The 18,788-nt window shown below is 37.8% G+C and overlaps 11 protein-coding genes across 11 annotated transcripts; 5 read left to right on the plus strand and 6 right to left on the minus strand. All coding sequences in view use genetic code 12, as the record gives it.

Moving 5' to 3' along the window:
- Positions 1–53: 53 nt before the first annotated feature.
- Positions 54–1,037, plus strand: I9W82_004457 (mRNA splicing protein; the record flags this gene model as incomplete). The annotated part of the gene is made up of 1 exon (XM_067693531.1): positions 54–1,037. One exon carries the CDS (start codon positions 54–56, stop codon positions 1,035–1,037), a length of 984 nt encoding a protein of 327 aa, XP_067547244.1.
- Positions 1,038–1,098: 61 nt separating this feature from the next.
- ESA1 (NuA4 histone acetyltransferase complex catalytic subunit) lies at positions 1,099–2,634 on the minus strand (the record flags this gene model as incomplete). The annotated part of the gene is made up of 1 exon (XM_067693532.1): positions 1,099–2,634. One exon carries the CDS (start codon positions 2,632–2,634, stop codon positions 1,099–1,101), a length of 1,536 nt encoding a protein of 511 aa, XP_067547245.1.
- Positions 2,635–3,687: 1,053 nt separating this feature from the next.
- On the plus strand, positions 3,688–4,554 carry DOT5 (thioredoxin peroxidase; the record flags this gene model as incomplete). Its single annotated transcript, XM_067693533.1, has 2 exons — positions 3,688–3,926; positions 3,978–4,554. 2 exons carry the CDS (start codon positions 3,688–3,690, stop codon positions 4,552–4,554), a joined length of 816 nt encoding a protein of 271 aa, XP_067547246.1.
- Positions 4,555–4,672: 118 nt separating this feature from the next.
- I9W82_004460 (uncharacterized protein) lies at positions 4,673–6,130 on the minus strand (the record flags this gene model as incomplete). Its single annotated transcript, XM_067693535.1, has 1 exon — positions 4,673–6,130. One exon carries the CDS (start codon positions 6,128–6,130, stop codon positions 4,673–4,675), a length of 1,458 nt encoding a protein of 485 aa, XP_067547247.1.
- Positions 6,131–6,432: 302 nt separating this feature from the next.
- ATP5 (F1F0 ATP synthase subunit 5) lies at positions 6,433–7,071 on the minus strand (the record flags this gene model as incomplete). Its single annotated transcript, XM_067693536.1, has 1 exon — positions 6,433–7,071. The coding sequence occupies one exon, from the start codon at positions 7,069–7,071 to the stop codon at positions 6,433–6,435; it is 639 nt and encodes a 212-aa protein (XP_067547248.1).
- Positions 7,072–7,378: 307 nt separating this feature from the next.
- I9W82_004462 (mitochondrial 54S ribosomal protein uL2m) lies at positions 7,379–8,521 on the plus strand (the record flags this gene model as incomplete). The annotated part of the gene is made up of 1 exon (XM_067693537.1): positions 7,379–8,521. The coding sequence occupies one exon, from the start codon at positions 7,379–7,381 to the stop codon at positions 8,519–8,521; it is 1,143 nt and encodes a 380-aa protein (XP_067547249.1).
- Positions 8,522–8,594: 73 nt separating this feature from the next.
- On the minus strand, positions 8,595–9,227 carry I9W82_004463 (uncharacterized protein; the record flags this gene model as incomplete). The annotated part of the gene is made up of 1 exon (XM_067693538.1): positions 8,595–9,227. The coding sequence occupies one exon, from the start codon at positions 9,225–9,227 to the stop codon at positions 8,595–8,597; it is 633 nt and encodes a 210-aa protein (XP_067547250.1).
- A 257-nt stretch (positions 9,228–9,484) lies between these two features.
- EST3 (telomerase subunit) lies at positions 9,485–10,555 on the minus strand (the record flags this gene model as incomplete). The annotated part of the gene is made up of 1 exon (XM_067693539.1): positions 9,485–10,555. One exon carries the CDS (start codon positions 10,553–10,555, stop codon positions 9,485–9,487), a length of 1,071 nt encoding a protein of 356 aa, XP_067547251.1.
- A 213-nt stretch (positions 10,556–10,768) lies between these two features.
- DNM1 (dynamin-related GTPase) lies at positions 10,769–13,441 on the minus strand (the record flags this gene model as incomplete). Its single annotated transcript, XM_067693540.1, has 1 exon — positions 10,769–13,441. One exon carries the CDS (start codon positions 13,439–13,441, stop codon positions 10,769–10,771), a length of 2,673 nt encoding a protein of 890 aa, XP_067547252.1.
- A 1,702-nt stretch (positions 13,442–15,143) lies between these two features.
- On the plus strand, positions 15,144–16,436 carry I9W82_004466 (uncharacterized protein; the record flags this gene model as incomplete). Its single annotated transcript, XM_067693541.1, has 1 exon — positions 15,144–16,436. The coding sequence occupies one exon, from the start codon at positions 15,144–15,146 to the stop codon at positions 16,434–16,436; it is 1,293 nt and encodes a 430-aa protein (XP_067547253.1).
- Positions 16,437–17,429: 993 nt separating this feature from the next.
- Positions 17,430–18,698, plus strand: I9W82_004467 (uncharacterized protein; the record flags this gene model as incomplete). Its single annotated transcript, XM_067693542.1, has 1 exon — positions 17,430–18,698. One exon carries the CDS (start codon positions 17,430–17,432, stop codon positions 18,696–18,698), a length of 1,269 nt encoding a protein of 422 aa, XP_067547254.1.
- Between the last annotated feature and the right edge of the window lie 90 nt (positions 18,699–18,788).

Here is an 18,788-nt window from a genome sequence, read left to right on the forward strand (position 1 = left end):
ATGATCCACCAAAGTAATACGTGCTGATAAAGACCAAAGCCTTTATATCATCCATGAGTCACGAACCATCCACCGCACTAACTAGGATACAACCTCTGGACCAGCATACCCACTCATGGAAACTTCTACGAACACTAGCTGGTGCACATCAAGGCTGGGTACGCGCAGTCACCGTCGACCAAGTCACCAACGACTGGTTCGTCACCGGCTCCTCTGACTCAACCATCAAGATCTGGGACCTTGCATCACTGGAATTGAAAAGTACAATAACGGGACACATTATGGGAGTTCGAGCTCTTGTTGTTTCCAAGAAATTCCCCTACTTGTTTTCTGGATCTGAAGATAAGACGTTACGGTGTTGGGATTTAGAGAAACTGAATGCTGTTGAAGGATGTCAAATTAAGAATTTCCATGGTCATGTTGGTGGGATTTATGCATTGTCACTACATCCTCAATTGGATGTTGTGTTGAGTGGAGGAAGAGATGCCGTGGTTAGAATATGGGATATTCGAGCTACAAAGGAGATTACGTTGTTATCGGGACACAAGAGTGATATTACCTCTATTGAGTCGTTTGATAATGATCCACAAGTGGTGACAAGTTCAATGGATGGGACTATACGATTATGGGATTTGAGGAAACAGAGTACTGAGCTATGTATAACTCAACATTCAAAGAGTATACGATCAATGGTTGCTCATCCATTGGAAACAACATTCACGTCGGGTGATTCAAATGGCAACATAAAACAGTGGCTACTACCAAAGGGAGAGTTGTTGAACAACTTTGAAAAATCAGATAGAGAAGGTATTATCAATACATTATCGATAAATCCAATCACAAATACATTATTTTCTGGCTACGATGATGGAAGCATTGAATTCTATGATTATATACTGGGTAAACTATTACAATCAGGACAAGCACCGGCTTTACCTGGTGCTGATGGTGCTGCTGTTTATGCGTCAACATTTGACATGTCGGGGTTGAGATTGATTACATGTGCCGGTGATAAAAGTATTAAAATATGGGGCTAAACATGCACAGCATTACCACCTAAAACGTAATTGACTTGCAGTAAACAGCACAGTTTGTGTTTTACCATCCAAAACGTAATTGACTTGCAGTAAACAGCGGTGGAGTCCAACTTAACAACTTTGGATTCAACTCATGTTTCTTCTTCTCCTTCACCTTTTTAACTAGTTTATCATACATGGCCATAATGTGATCAGTTAGGACAATAATATGTTGACCTTTGTAATATCGTAGCATTTTCAAGGTTGTCAATGTGTGTAGTATATCTGTTGTTGTCATGCTTGTGATGGCGGAAATATCTTCAATGGTGATTTCATTGGTGGAGTTTCCGTTTCGTGATGATGGAGGTGGTGGAGTATCATTATAGTCATCTTCGTCAACTGGATGGGAATTGTTTCTCCTGAAAAGTGTTGGATTATTCCTTTCAACTAGTAGTTTGATCAATGTATCAGTCCAATAAGCCCTATACGATAAAAGACCCAAATCCGATAATGGCTTTTCTGGTGACCCTACTTTCTTCTCCACTGCTGATAACATGTATGAAAATTGAATTAGCAATTTACCAAATCCTCTCTTCTGGTAACAAGGAAGGGTTAAAATACAGGCAACATTATACCCATCAGCACTTTCTTTCTCTTTTGAGAAAAAGCCCACAACATGATGACCTTGTTCTGATTTAATAGTCATGACATAAAACAAAAATGGATCAACATCATAGTACAAAGTCTTGTGATCCAAGAAAAGTTTACAAAGCAAACAAAGGTTTCGGCACCAAGTCCGCTGTTTCCTTCCATCAATTTCCCAAAAACTCACTTTTGAATCACGATAGATTTCGTTACCAGGTGGATGTTTCATTGAACATTTTGACCTGAACCGCTCAAATTGTTTCTTTGAACCAAAGTAAGACAATGTAAAGTCACATACATATATTGCGTCCTCTTCAGTTAATTCAATAGGGTAAGGTGAGAAATACCATGGTTCAATTATATGTTCTCCAAGTATCACAGTAGACAAATTTCTCACTCTAGCCACTTCCGAATGATTTTGAGTCATGGACCCACCTGAACGAAGCTTTTTAATCTCTTCTTCTCGACTAACTTCTTCCCCTGGCCGTTTCAACCCTTGAACATTAAGATTTTCCAAGTCCATCTCATCTTCATTCATTTGTGGAGTTTCCTCCCTTGGAGTCGATGCACTAGTTCCAGCTTGTGATTTTGAGGCCTTCAGTTTAGTCTTTTTCTTTTGCTTACTCTCCTTCTTTTCATCGACCTTGACTTCAGGTAAGATCAATGGTTTTTTAAAATTTATTCGATCAATTTCGATCCATTCATCTAAACGTTTATTGAAATCTTGATAATGGACATAAAACACTTTTCTTCCCTTTTTCATGTGCTCTTGAAGGATTTCAGCTAGTCTTTCTTCGCCATCTTTCGTTGCATAGACTTTACATCCAGGTAAGATATTCTCAATAGTAAAGAGATCTTCATTGTTTTCATTTTCATTTACACCATCTTCGGTCTTGATTTGGATGGGAGATTTGGAGAGGCCGTCCTCATCGCCGTTGGGCGTTGGGTCAGCTTTGGTGTCCGTACTTGGCATGGGATATGAGACTGATTAAAGGGTACAAGGACCTAAAGTGTAGCTTTGCCTTCCTAAGTGTTGTGTTATCATAAGAAGAAATGAGAGAGAAATTTTTGAGTGACATAAATTTTAGTGTCGTAAAATTAAACTGCGACATTGAATTACATGACATTGAAAGGGGGGAAAGAGCTTTAGAGGGAACTAGTGTCTTGACGAAGAGAAGGTAAGCATGCTAAGTGTTGTAGACATTAACTTCCTAATCTTGATGGTCACTTATAAGCTCCGCTCTACTTGGTGTGTTTACATTAAAGAGGCTTTCGATGAAAACGCACAAAGTGTACGGAACCAGCGGTTAGCAAAGGGTTACTTCAAACTAACATTAATCTTCCGGCAATATCCTCAGAGGTGAATGGACGAGACGTTCTAAGGATAAATTGGGGCTTGGTCGAAATTGCATCAGATTCGTGTCAAATTACTTTCTACAAGAGGCTGGAAAGCGAGCTTCACAACAATGATATTAGAAATATAGTCAGATAAGCTATTGAAACTATAATAGTGAAATAGCATATAACTGAATAAGTATATTCCGGAAGTAATAAGAGTAAATGAATAAAGTAGTTTGAAGTCTTTAACCCAAAAAACCCCTTTTACATTTTGTATGCAGTATTTCTCCGCCGCCGCCACAGCTTTATAGGAACACCAAGTCAGGACCCAACAACAGCTCTTACCATTCAGCTATTCAATAGGTGGACTTGATGCATACTCTTCTCACTCAGGTTATGACTCTTTTTTTGAAAAAGTGAGAACTGTCTCTTTCAGTTGGTTTCCCCCATAGGTTTCGCTTATCCGCCTGATTCAAAATTCTACTTTGTGTCATTTGCTTCTCCTTCATCGAAAGTATAAAATTTCACCCACCCACATAATTCACATTTTTTAAAGTCATCACTCTTTTTAACTATCTGTTTCTGTATTTAACGTTTTAATTGGAATCCAATTGAATAGACTAGACGTTTACCATTACTGCTGCTACTCAAACAAAAACATAGCTTAAAGCCCCCCAATTGATCAAAAATGTCCGGATTACGCCGCTCAGCTAGAGTTGCTTCTAACTCAAAAGCTAAAGCAGATGAACCTGCCACTGCTACCACTACCGCTCCACCACCAACAAAGAAGGCCAAGACTGAACCAAAGGTTGCAGAACCAGAACCAGAAACCAATGAGATTGAAATTGGTGAGAAAATCCCCGATATCACCTTGCTCAATCAAGATGAGAAAGAAGTCAATTTACCAACAATTGCTCAAACACACAAGTATGTCGTCATCTTTGCTTACCCTAAAGCCTCCACACCGGGCTGTACCAGACAAGTTTGTGGATTTCAAAAGAATTTCCAATTTTTAAATGATCAAAATGTGGCTGTATTCGGACTTTCTGCTGATACACCAGCTAATCAAAAGAATTTCCAAACTAAGCAACACGTTGAATATGACTTATTGAGTGATCCAAAGAGGGAATTGATTGGTATTTTGGGTGCTAAGAAACAACCTACTGGAATCAAGAGATCACATTGGATTTTTGTTGATGGGGTTTTGAAGGTGAAGAAGTTACAAATTTCACCGGAACAGAGTGTTGATGGTGCCAAGGAGGAAATTGAACAGTTTATTGCTGAGGCAAATGGTGGTGGGGAAGTTAAGGGGGAGGCTAGTACTGCTCCCGCTGGTAATGGCGATGAAGCCAAACCAGTTGTTAATGACGTTGAAAGTGTCCCTGCTGCAACTACTGAACCAGTTGATGCTTTGAAAACTGAAGTGAAGCCATCATCTGAAGATGGAGCTGCAGCTGCAGAGGAAAAGAAGGGACAAGAGCAGAAAGATAATTCTTTGTTAACTTCAGAACAAGCACCCCAAGTTGCAACTGAAGCTACAACCACAACAATTTGAATCTTAAAAAAAGTATGCCGTATAGCCCTATGTATTACAAATGTAGTAGAAAATAAAATATCAGTGTGTTTCCATACCTCTAAAGAATTCAAATAAATAAAGCTTTTGTATGTACAGACTAAACCAAGAAAGTAATCGTCTTCAACAAGATTGCAACCAAGATCGCCACTTTGCTAGCCCACCACCAATGTTGAACCGTGAATGAACAATAAGTGAATGTAAAATTCCATCTGCTATTGTTAAACTCACCAGTTAAAATACCAGTCTGTCCATCAAAATCACCCATCATTGACTTAACCACAACTTCTCTAACGGGATGTTTCAGGGAGTTGTGGTGGTTCTTGGTCTTGGATGCAACCCAGGTTCCATTACCATCATCAAAATTGTACCAATCATCACAACCTTCATGATCATGTCCAGTCAATATAATACCACCTTGATCATCATTTGGGAATACGATATTGAGCAACTTTTGTGTAGTTTCAAAAGACAAGTGGTTTTGCGACCTCAATAACCCAATCTTGTATGGCTCACGCTTATATGTTTCGTCGTAGTATCGATGTTCGGGCCCATCTCTACATAAACCAGCTCGTTTATACATCGGAATATGAGTCAACAAGATTGTTGTACCTTTGAAATTTGGGTTTTCAACATCACGCAAATGCTCCAAAAATGACCATGTGTAGTTGACAAATTCCGGTTGCAAAGCTGGCCCTTCAAGTGTAAGTGAATCAACAACAACTATTCTCCATTCCTTTGGCGTTCCTTTATTGTAATTGATGACAAAGTTATTTTGACCAAATAGGAGATGGAATCTCGCCATATGTTGCCATGTCGCATCACCACTATATCCAATATCATGGTTCCCCGTTAAGTTAATAAATAATGGGTTTTCAAAATTGGGTACATGTCGATCTTGGTGAACCCAATCGTAAACATCATTATACACTCTAGATTGGAACCGATGTAACGGATCCATCAGTTTCTCATCATTTAACCATCTATTCCAATCGTAATCTTCATGTTTTGCATGTGTATCAAGCACATGTTGTTTATACTCTTGATCTCTAGGAAACAATCGTTCAACAAATCGATAAGTTCGATTATAAAACTCCGAATCCAAAATCCATTGACTTGAGAACAAATCCCCCATTACAACCACATGCGATGGATGTAATCGATTATACATGGTGTTGTAAATATGTCCAAGGTAATAATCATTACCATAATTGTCTAATCTCTTGATATATTTCGTCAGTTTCCAATTACCATTGATTTGCGGATCACCAAAAAGCAACATATGGATCTCATCTTTACTTTTCTTAATGAGGGAGGGTACATCTGTTTCTTGTTCCTCTTTGCATAATCCAGGAACCGAGCGTAGAATTGGCTGGAGGTATTGATGAGGGATATTTTCAAGAATGTCAAATTTAGGTGCCAATGTTGGTGAGTTGTGCCAATTGCATTGTTGTGGTTCGTTTAGAATATCGGGATAGAAATAGACAAATACATTGAGACCTATGGCAAAAATAGTGGCCAAGTCTATCAAGGCTCTAATTCTTGGTGATAATGCCATATCTGAGTTTAATGTGGTTCAGATGAAAAAGGTTTGGCAATGTTTCGATTTTTCTTTGCGGATTATCTCGCGTCTATAAAAGCAAAGGGCCGTGTTTTAAGTACACTTTTCTTCAATGAGAAGACTATGACGTGGATGATGTAGATAAGAGTTATACAAGTTTAGAAACACTGTTACCGAAGAAGCCTTCGTGTATACTACATTTTCAATTTTTTTGATTCACATTTTATCTAAAGCCAAAATCGTACGAATATATTCCTCTTAGCTACAAGTAAGCCAATAAGTATCAGAATCCACACCCCTTACAAGTTCTCTTTCAAAGTTTGGTTCAATTTAGCAACCTTGTTTGCAATTGAAACATCAACAATTCTATCACCAACTTCAACAATCAAACCTCCTTTAATATCAGGGTTAACTTCATTCTTCAACTTCAAAGTCTTACCTTGACCAACAAATGAGCTTCCACCAATTGATGATTCCAATCTCTTCAAAATCTTTGATTCCAATGGCTTGGCACTGGTGACTTTAGCTTCAACAACTCCGTTGTAAGCATCATTCAACATACCGAATTTCTTGAAAATTGATGGGAAATCGCCCAATCTGTTGTTTTCAGCCAAGACCAAAAGGAAGTTGGCGGTAGTTTTGTCCAAGTTTAAACTCTTGTTGACTTGTTTAACAACGGAAATTCTGTCATCTTTAGTTAAAGCAGGATTAGTTAAAGCTTCTTCCACTTTTGGATCTCCCTTGATGATATCTTCAACTTTCTTTAATGAGTTGAAGGTTTGGTTCATATCTGATTGTTGAATAGTAGCCGAGTATAATGAATTGGCATAAGTACCATCAACACCAAACAATTGAATTGGTGGCTTGGTGTTCTTAGTGGCAGCATAAGCCAAAGCACGAGTTGATGCTAATGAACGGGTGAATACACGTGAGATCATTGTTTTGTAAAGGTGCACAAGAGATATGTTTTGTCAATTGGATCAAAAGAATCGTATACCCTTGTATGTGTCTGTCTGTCTCTCTCTGTTTGATGTTGGAAATTTTTTTTTTTCTTCTTTCGGTTTCTCTCGCAATTGGTAGCGTAACCACTCATTCCTGGCTGTATATCATTGGCTTATACCTGTTTGTATGTGTGTATGGATGTAGTTACTTTTGTATGTCTCTTTCTGGAGGGGTGAAAATTTTTTGAAAATCAAGCGGTTAGGCAGAAGTAAAAGGACTCTACATCGAAGACAATAGTAATTAATGTTACCTAGGATCACTCAGCTTCTCAATAGGAGCAGCCGGATAAGGCTATCGTCTTCTGAGATTGCAACTAGCTGCATATTTAATCCATCTTCGATAATAATCAAACGATTAAATTCTTCATCTTCGTCACAAGATCAACAACAATTGACAGAATTGGAAGCTCAAGATATCAAATATAGAAAACAAAGAGAACTTTCACTTAGGCTAGTCAAGATCAAAAACTATGGTGATCAATTCCCTCCTCATACTCACCCAGGTTCAACTCATTACAAGAAACCAGTTCATGAACATTTACATAAAGGACGTCCAGTTAAGGAATTAACTGTACCTAAAAAGAAGACGGCCGGTAGAAACAACAAGGGTCAAATCACAATTAGAGGTAGAGGAGGTGGTCATAAACAACGTGTAAGATTGCTTGATTTCCATCGATGGGAACTGGGTAAGAATAAAGTTGTTCGCATTGAATATGATCCAAATAGATCTGGTCATATTGCGTTATTGGAGAATACAATTACTGGTAACTTGTCATATATCTTGGCTCCACAGGGTTTACGTGGTGGAGATGTGGTTGAAAGTTTTAGACAAGGTATTCCTGAAGATTTTATTGAAGAGATGAAGAGGACAAACAATGGTGAAATTGATGATGCTTTATTATCAGCAAGAATCTTGCAAAGAGGCAACTGTTTACCATTGAGAATGTTACCTGTAGGATCCATTATTCACAATATTGCTTTACATCCTGGTAAAAGAGCCCAATTGGTTAGAAGTGCAGGTACATTTGGTAAAATCTTGTCTAAACATCCAGAGAAATCACGTGCCATTATCAAGTTATCAAGTGGTGAACATCGTTATATTCATTTGGATTGCCATGCAACCTTGGGAGTTGTTTCCAACAAGGAACATCAGTTGATATCTTGGGGTAAGGCAGGTAGAGCAAGACATAGAGGTAAGAGACCAATTACCAGAGGTGTTGCTATGAATGCTAATGACCATCCTCACGGTGGTGGTAGAGGTAAATCCAAGTCTAACAAGTTCAGTCAATCGAAATGGGGATTGAAGAAGTTCCAAAAGACTAGACTTAGAGCTAATCCAAATGTTATTAGAAACAGAAAGGGAAGAATGGTTAGGCATAAGAAGTAAGGGAAGAGAGAGAATAACTTGTATATATATATGGGATGTAACAGCTTTTTTTAATGCATAGTTCGGTTTTGCCTTACACACAGAATTGGATTGTAGATGATGGATGAACCAGTTGGATCAATTCACAAATCAAATGGCGCAAGATCCTCATCAAGACATCGAGGTCACCAGTGAGTGCAAGTATCAACACTATTATAACAAAAACAATACCTATACTGATGGCTATGGGGTAGAAATAAGGACCCTCTCTATGCCTTTCAATAAATCCAAGCACCCATCGTTCTATGTACCGGAAAATAATCTGACCTATTGGTGAATACCCTGTTTGTTGAGTAGGCAACGGTGGAATACTATGCAAAGACCTAGGATGAGGAGCAGTAGTCGAGCCAGCAGATGCATATGGGTGAGATATAGGCATCTCTTCCTGTCCTGAATCTATCAAATTGTGATTGTGAGAAGAATGTAAAGGATGGATCGGAGTGGTTTGACTTGACATTACGTCAGTAGCGACATCATTGTGAATACATATTGGCTTGGTGTCAAGTAACGACAATTTGGGTAAATTGGAAGTTGATTTAGACTTGATTGGGGATACAACATTGTAATGCTCGTCTATATTAGGTTGAGGACAATCATCATCGTTGTGGCAATTTCCTTGATATATCACTTCATTGGATATGTCTTTGGTAGATGATGGACTAGACATCTGTCTTCGTTGAAGTTTGCTGCTGAGGATATGGTTGTTTCTGGTGATAAAAGGGAGCGAAAATTGTGTTGCAAAAAAATCAAACACCAACACCATCAATCTCATATGCACATCAACGTAACCAAAACATAATATACAAGGCAAGGAATTTATCACCCTGTAAACTCATGTAGACTAAACAAAAGTGAAATTACGCGATATAGGAAATATCGTAATGCAGCAGTATAGCCTTGCTCGTCAGTAGCCCTCCAGTAGATTCAAATAATACACAACTTGCGATAAAATTCATTATTATAAACCAGCTTCAACGCATGTTTATCAAACTTGGGAAGTCCACCACCAGCACCACCAGTATTCATTCCAATTCCAATTCCACCACCGCCATTGCGAACACCACCACCTCCTCCTCCTCCACTCAATTCAAAATCCTCATAATCATAAACTTCATACTGTGATCCATTATTATTAACAATTTTCTCCAATGGCGGTGCTCCTTCCACTCGACTCGACATTAGGAACTCGACACTATACATAAACTTAAACTCCAACACTTGTAAAACGCAATAGCGTACTTTAGAGTCAATATAGTTCAATTGACTCTTGAAATGAGATCTGATAAACTCATGCAGTACGAATTTCAAATTGGCTCTTGTTATCGATATGAAATTGTTGATTGAATATGGATCTTGTAATGGTAACGCTCCGTTATTGGCAACGTTGTCAAATACTGACTTGCTAGGGAAAATGGCACATAGTTTATGAGTAGCATCGCTCATGATTGCAGTCACATCACCTTTACATGTCAGATCACCAAATTCAACAAGTCGTAAAACAAAGCTCTTTGGAGGTACCGCAATAGATGGTGTTATGGCCTTTGGAGTGAAAAATTTGGTGATGTAGGGATCAAGACGTGTTGATCGATACTTGATATACTTGAGCACATCTTTCAATAACCACGCCGAGCTAGTTTCCAGCCGTTTGGGAGAATCTTCTTGATCACGGAAAGATCGAGACACTTTAGTGAAATTTCGAAACCCTTGATCAGCTCTCCTCCTCCTTCTCTTCCTCTTCGCTCTCGTTTTCTCTTGCTTAGAAGCCACTGGGTCAAGTACACCTTGTTGATCATCTTTAATCAATAGCTGATAATCCAATTTGTCTGACTTTTCATCAATTACATTATATTCATCATCATCACTATTTTCGGCTAGGTTCAATTCTAATCTCTCATGTTCTCGTATTAGCTTGTTGATGTCGTATCCGTATTTCTGATAGAGCAATTTCCGTTGATCCAGGATGGTTGTAAGGCTGGGGATGGAGGAAGTGCCCATCTCTGGTGGGTCAAGAGAAAGATGGATGTGGTGTGGGCTTCAGCGCTTGAAACGCGTCAACCCAATTTGGGAAGCGCATTTTGAAAATCCATACAGTTCGAAATATATCCATTCAGTACTTCCTTTTTTATATACATATAAATCTAAATACAATTCCACAGGCATACACACAGGCACATACACAGGCGCATACACGACGCTCCCTTTTTTCCTTTATACAACATCACTAATAATCTTTGAAGCTTCTTTATAAGTCTTTAACAACTCAACACACTTTTCACGCTCAGCTTGAATACCTTCATCCTCCTGCAACAACTCATCAAACAAAGCTTCACTATATAGTTTCACCACCAATCTATTTTGAATTTGTTGCTTTACGTGATTAACCAATAAGCACATGATTGACTTGGGAACTTGATCTTGAATCATTTCACGAACAATACTGAAATAGGAAATGATTAAACGTCTAATTAATTCACATTCCATTTGTTCACGTTCTGTCAATTCTAAAATGGCAGTGTCGCCTTCAAATGAGGATGATGACCCATCGTTGGATTCACTGATTGATAATTTGTTAAGGTCGTGGGAGATGTGACCGTTGACTGATGGAGATGAATTTTGAGTTTGGTAACCTTGTTGTTGTTGCTGTGGACTTTGAATAGTTCCATTATTGACAAATTGTGTATTGAATTGTAAAGTTGTTTCCTGTGGATGTGGAAACTTGAATGGAGTTGGATGTAACTGAGCTTGTGCTTGTAATTGTTGTTGATGCACAATAGGGTCTTTACCAAGGAAATAATTGAGGTATGATTCACTACTTTGAGCATGTACTGAATGTGAATGTGTACTAGAATGGTCAGCTCTAGATCTATTTGAAAAAGATCTTTGGTGTTTGGGAACTCTTGCGTCATCCAATTTATCATCAACTGAGTTCAAATCCTCCTTCATTCTTTGTACAGCTTCATCAGTATCTTCATCCTCTTCTTGGTCTGCATCATTGCCAACATTTTCCTCCTCGATATTCTCTTCAATTGCATTGCTCTTCATCATCTTCTTACCACCCAAGATTCTTTGAGTAGCCAATCTCAATTTACTATTCAGTTCTTGTTCCTTTTGTTTTTGACGTTCAGCAACAACTTCACTCATGGCTTTAGCTGCTCCCACAAAATTAGGATGATTGGTATTGATATAAGCACGATGGATCTCAATCAATGATTCAACATATTTAATAGTTGGTCCCAATCTTTCCCGAAGTAAATCACTAACAACTTCAATCAATCTCGTTTGTAACCTTGGATATCTACTCAATTCAGGTCCAATGCTCGAAGTACAAACATTGTGAAGAATCTTCATCATTTCTTCATACACCAATTCAACACATCTTTGAGCTGGAGACTCCAACAAGTTGATTTGTGGTTTGACTAATAAATCAAATGCCAATTCAGGGACAAATAAAGCTGGTCTTGGACCAGTTGAGTTTCTAATCGCAGTACGGATATCCTGCACTGACAAGTTGTGAGTAGGGTTGATCGATGCCAAAGTTGATCCAAACACTTCATTGTAAATGTAATAAATTCTAGCACCACCACACAACTCCTTTGTATCAATTTCATTAACTGAATTACCTTCAATTGAATTGATAAATGCATTGGCAAATTTAGTCATGAGAGTAAGAACCATGGCACCTCTTGATTCTTTTGAATCTCCAATATTGGGCATTTCTCCATACGATGCCAATTCATGTTCAGTTTGACCCATCAATGTATTCAATTTAGCCTTGATATCGGGTAATCTGTCTCTAATGTGATTCATCAAGATTTTATTCAATGTTTGGGCAAGATATTTGGTACCACATTTTTTGGCCATGGCTCTATAAGCAGGATGATTGGCAAAAAATTGCTCTTCAGAGTATAATGAATCATCCAATGACTTGTTTTCTGAAATATCTTGCTGAGAACGGTTAACGATACCAATAAATCCCAATTTCAAAGGGTAAACGTTTCCCTTTAAGATATCCACGGCATTGGTTCCTTGATCCATCAAATCCAATTTGGTTAAAATCCCCACGGTTCTTTTACCAGTCGGATCAACTTGTCTAGCCAACTTCAATGATTCAGAATTAACTAAATCTACATTGGCAGGAGACACTGCCAATATAATACAGTTTGGTTTGGAAATATATTCCAAAATCAAATTTCTTGTTTGTCTTTCAATATCAGTTGGTTGATCACCAATTGGGATCTTGGTCAATCCAGGTAAATCAACCAAGGTCAAGTTCAATACATTTGGAGAATAGATTTTGAGATTGATGGGTAATCTACTAATCCCCTTATTTTCACCAGCAATTCGTAAAGTTTCATTTTCAATTTCTCGTCTAATTTCATGGAAATTGTAAAAACGTTTATTGGGAATGTGTAAAAACTCACCCCATTCAGCACGAGTGTTTGAGCGGTGGGATCCAGTAGATTTACCACCATTCAATTTTCTAATATGCTCCTCCAAGTCAACCTCTTCGTGTTCTTGATCTGATCCACTTTTATCGTCGTCGCCGTCGTCACTATTGTGGCCTCCATCGCCTTGCTTCAGTTTCTTCAGCTTTTTCAGCTTTTGCAGCTGTTTTTGTTTTTGTTGTTGTTCTGAATATTTAGTGACAATCGGATCGTCTTCCTTAACGTTAATCAATTGTAAAACCAATGGTCTACGTGTTACAATACCTGTACCTCTAGGTAAAAAGTCTCTACCAACAATGTTTTCAAGTACTGAAGATTTACCGCAAGATTGAGATCCAACAACAGCCAAGATTGGTAAATCGATATCAGCCAACTGGGTGGTGGTTACAATATCTTGTAACTTGTTAACCACTGGTATAAGATCCTGTAAAGACATATTGGAATGGGAATAAAGATGGTGGTGATGCTGGTGGTGGTGATTCTAATGAGGTAAAGAAGACCGGTTTGTATGGATCTGATTATATGAATATCCTTCAGTTGTGGATGCTATTTTATTTCAAAACTGGTGGTGGCCAATTGGGGTCTTAAGATAAAAATTTTTCTGTGTGCGTCTGTCTGTCTGTCTGTCTGTCTGTGTCTTCTTCTCTTTGTTGTTGTTTTTGTTTTTGTTTGCTATTTGTAGTAAGTGTCACAACATATGATATTTAGACATTGTAATTTTGCGACATTACCCTTGTGTTAGCAATAACCTCTATCAAAGATTTATCTCTCCTTACAACTTCTAGTGTATTAGTAGTATATTTACTTCTCATCACCACATATCATCATCACTCGTATGAACTCAATATTGGAGACAGTGTTTGGCAACTTCAACACTATGCTCATTCCCTTTTCTTCTATCAAAATGCTTCAGAGTAGGCTGTAAACAGAATCAGCATTCCAGAGTGCTCCAATTAATCCCACTGGTACAACATTACCAATTCTGTACATTTGCTTAATGTGGCGTGTCAAATTTCCTGCATATTGTAAAGAGCTAAGCCAATTCTGCTTGCGTTTGTTGTTGAAGTTTAATCTCTTAGTGTAGACAAACTTCTAGAATAAATACCCAGACCGTTAACAACAAGATATTTTATACATACTAAGATATATATATATATGTACATATGATGCTCAGTGGATCACTTAGTGAACCAGATAGCTATTTATAATCACTAAATAATATAAGTTTGTTAATCGTTAAAAGCTATTGGCAAATTTGTAAACTAGAAATCATATTTTTGGGATATGAATCCCTATTTATACTTTTTGAGTGAAAACTTGACTGAAACATCATTTGTGGCCTTGCTGGCAACCAGAATTCCCTTTGAAGTTCACCAAACTAAAGGATTAAATAAATTCTGATTAAGTGATCATGATAAATAAACTTTCAATATGAAATAAGGTTAGCTTAGGTTTTTGTATAATGTCGTGACCATTTGTCACATGACAAAGAATACTTGAATTGCAACACTTCAACATTTTGGTCTTGATTTTTGTGTCATTAGTTTTGGCCACAAAAAAAATCAATTTACGCTATAGTTAGTCCAAGCGTAATGTGTCATTGCCCAGTTGAGTAAGGCTATTCTTGAGTTGGAAACTCGTCACATTATATACAGCCATTACTTGTAGCTTCCACAAACACATACTATAAGTTTTATACTCAAAGTATGTTGAAGGAATCATTTGCGCTAACTTTGTCTAATATTTCATCTCAAACTGCACTTCATCTAACGAGTTTGCTTGCAGGTTGCCATAAATGATTATCACAAATAAGAATAGATGAAAGACGAGACAAAGCTTATGTGACACGGTCCTACAAAGTAGTTACATCATTACATGGGTTTAGTCGTATATAACCCTTTGTTCTTAACGAAATTTGGTAAATTAAGCATCTAGTGTAGTATCCAGCACCAAGTACACAAGCTCCCCCTGTACAAAGGATTAAATCTTACCGGGCGCAAACCACGTACATAATTGAAAGTACATATTAGAGTGGTAATAAACATAATTAGTTTTGATGTCCGAATTTTGTTTATGAAACCTTTTTTTTTCTATTGCAGACAATGGTTTTGCAACACAATTAGCACCACCACAACATAATGAACTTACACCTACATATATCCAAAGCATTAGAATTGGTAAAAAATGAGGCACCTACAGAAAACTTGACAATAGAAGGGTTTCACGACCTTGTGCTTACTAGCCTTGAAAACGACAAACAAGAATCACAAACACATCGCTACTTCAAGGAAGGCACAGATCCAGAAATTAAACAGAAATGCACAACTATATTCACCAACATCAAAGAGCTCACATCATTCAACGAATTACCGTATAGGGAGAAAATAAATAATGTTAAAATTCTAGAGGGTCTCAATGACGTTGTTGAAAGTTGCTACTATTTGTGCCAACAAGACGACTGGGTTTGTAGCTTGTTGACATTCAAGCTTTTATTTTCATTTGGCCCATTATCCCATCGAGCTCCAATTCCCAACATTGTTCATGACAAACCACCACAACACACACAATACGACCACAGTCTTGAACGCCCAAAATTTATTTTGCCTAATGAAAGAAGTTTCCGCAAATTCAAGATTCCAAAAACAAAGTCAGAGCCCAAGCCACCACAGCCAAAGAGACAAAGGCCATCTAGTTCAGGAGCAATTGGGTCTAAAATAAGCATCCCACAAGAGCTCATACAACATTCAGCAACACCTCTTGGTAACATGTTTGAGCAAGTTCAATTTAATACAACCAAATTGAACAATATCAGAATGTCAGAAATCAAAATTGCAAGACTTGATCGTTTCAAGTTTAGAATCCCCGCATTTTACTCCAATGAAATGGAATTGACCATTCATTTAGACAACAGCTTATTCCCATTCATCGCAAAAGTGACTAAGACCGAATTTCATCATCAATGGTCTTTCAGAATTGCAGACGGGGCGGTTTTGAGACCTGATGTGGTTTTTGTTCGAGTGGTTGAAGAAGGCTCTGCAACAAAAGCCTCTGTCCTAGCTACCGGAGAGGTTAAGGTTAACCCCCTTATAGGATTCCCTAACCCTCACAGCACCACGCATGTGAAAATTCTCCGTCAAATTGTTTTAGGTGCAGTCGCCGCCAAAACCAACATAATGCTATTATTCACAGAAACTCAAATATACCGTCTTGTTATTAAGCACCAGTATCAAGAGGGATACTGGATGCAATTATTTCTAGTCATGAATCGGTTTGATGGTCAAGTTAATGAAAACTTAAGTTTAAACGCTGCCTGGTATCTTCTTGAAAAATTTCCAGAAGAAATTCCCGGTGGTATCGAGTTTTGGTTTGAATGTAGCGTGCTGAGTGACGACACAACTTCTTTAATTACCAAACTTGAATCTAAGAAATAATGTATTTTTTAATGAAGTGCATCCTAAATTCAACTGTGTTAAGAACCTGGAACTATCATTTATGTGGATTGCAATTGAATTCCCCTCGAATAATTGATGTATAGGAATTATAATTGAATTTGTAGATCCTGTCGTTTTCCTGATGATTTCGTCTTTTCGTAACTAATGCTAATTCTTCTGGAATGGAAGGAAGAAATGAAAAGGGAAAATGGGCAAAATAGGAAATGAAAAGAAATTGATGAGATTTTAAGTAGTGTACTCTAGGACAATAATAATTCTACTGAGTGATTATCCACTAAATGAGAGAGAGAAAAAGTTTTCACTGTTGGATGTTGTTGGAAGATCAAGGGAAGAATACTGGAAACCTAGCACTAAACATGGTGCAACTATCAAATCATATACTAGAACTATCAAACTATCAAACTATCAAACCAACCTACATATCTAAAGTTAAATACACAGTTAAACCCCAACTTGTCACTGGCAAGTCATTGTTATATTTTATTGTAATCCGGGTACAAAATCGCTACCAGCTTGTAGGTTATTCGCTGTAGGCTTCTTTTCTCATCAGAAATTGTTTTGAAAGACCCAGAACTTTAGGCGTTCAGTGAAAAAGAATACAGAGGTCGTGCCTCTAATCCCAAAAAGTTGCTTGCTACTTGATATCTAGTCCATTTCTCCGGAGTAAATTACAATTGCATTCAAATACCCCCACATCATGCTCTTCTTCAACCGAGGCTTTGCTGAGCCAGTTCATGTTGAACAAATAGATGCCAATCATTGACGTTTGATCACACTTACAGAGCATTCGCTTTTTTTTTTTTTTTTTTCTTCCTGTTTTTTTTTTTTGGATTTTTCGCAACCAAAAATATTAGGAAGCTGTTATTGGTCATGAAGTTTACACGTAATTCAGATATAACTTCTGACATCTCTCCAGTACGGTAGTAGCATTCGACTTTCTTTTATCCTTTTCAATATTTCTTCCAGCTCAATATGGTTTCACTTGCTAACTTACCTGACCATGGATTACAGCTTGTATTCGACAACATCAACCAACACCAAGCGATTACACTTGCCCCATTACATTCCAGCCTATACTATGCAACAAAAAGGAAACTATTCAACTATATCTACGTTTATGATATACAATCCAATACTAACGTTAATCTGAGAAATGGCAAGCTGAATGTTGCATGTGCTCTTCCGAATTTCAGATTTCCCAAACACATAAACAACTCTTATACCAACACATGTACAATCATCTCATTGAGCACACTCAAAAAGTATTTGCACGAGTTGGATAAGAGTGAAACCATAACCTATTTTGTAATGTCCTATGGTCCTTTTGAACATGTGGAGAAGATTGTCAACCATTTCAAATCAATCAAACATTTTATTATTGGCAAAATCCCATTTCGCGACCCTCAGACTGAATCCCGTTTTAGCAAAGTTCTTAAAGAAATTCGCTTAAGAGGTAATTTCCTGCTTAGATCATATCTAGCTGGTGACATAAGACTGTACCGACACAAGTCAACATTAGCAAAGTGTTTTATGTTGGACCTGCATTGGCATAACTTTTTGCACCATGGTAGTTTTGGGGAACTCCTTCATGTCGATATTGAACCCCCTGGGACATTGCACAAGGTGCTTATCAGTATCAGGTGTCAATGGGACTTTTCTAGGACAAAAATTACATCCATATACGACACCCGCTCTCTTCGTGAAGTATTTATCAGTGGAAATGGTGACTTGGATGATGTGTTCGCCAGGTTTCCAATGGACAATGATTTTCCCAACTTGAAAATACTCGGGTTGAGTGACTCGGGGAGGTCGGTACTTTTGAGGTCGCAAATGGAAAAGACATTTACTCGGTTGTCCCATAAAACGGTGGTAAATGTCATTATAGCTACCGAATTTGTGAATGAAGAAGTTGCAAAAGGAATTTGTGAACTCAGTTTGCAATTTCCAAAAGCAAGTATAAATTGGACTAGTTCTCTTGTCGATATATATTCAAAAACAATTTTTCTTGAACAAATGTACAGGTTTAGTCATGTCGTACCAACGGGGACTATTGGGATACTATGGTCTCCTGAAACTATCGAATGTCTTGAGCCTATACAACTGAAATATTTGGTAGGCACAGAAGAAGGTGTTGAACGGACTGTTGAGTTTGTCAAATATTATTCCCACACCGATATAACGCAATTGATCATGATCTATACTAGTGAGAATTACTATGGCCGAGGAGAGTTACAGCTGTGAATACTACAGATTTATCCACCTTTTCCAGTAGAATGTCTATTTTTCTCTCCCTTTTTGAAGTCTTAGTAGAGCTAGATACCTTGAGATATA

The sequence above is a fragment of the Candida metapsilosis genome (assembly GCF_017655625.1).
Source record: "Candida metapsilosis strain BP57 chromosome Unknown scaffold6, whole genome shotgun sequence".
Lineage (NCBI taxonomy): Eukaryota > Fungi > Ascomycota > Pichiomycetes > Serinales > Debaryomycetaceae > Lodderomyces > Lodderomyces metapsilosis.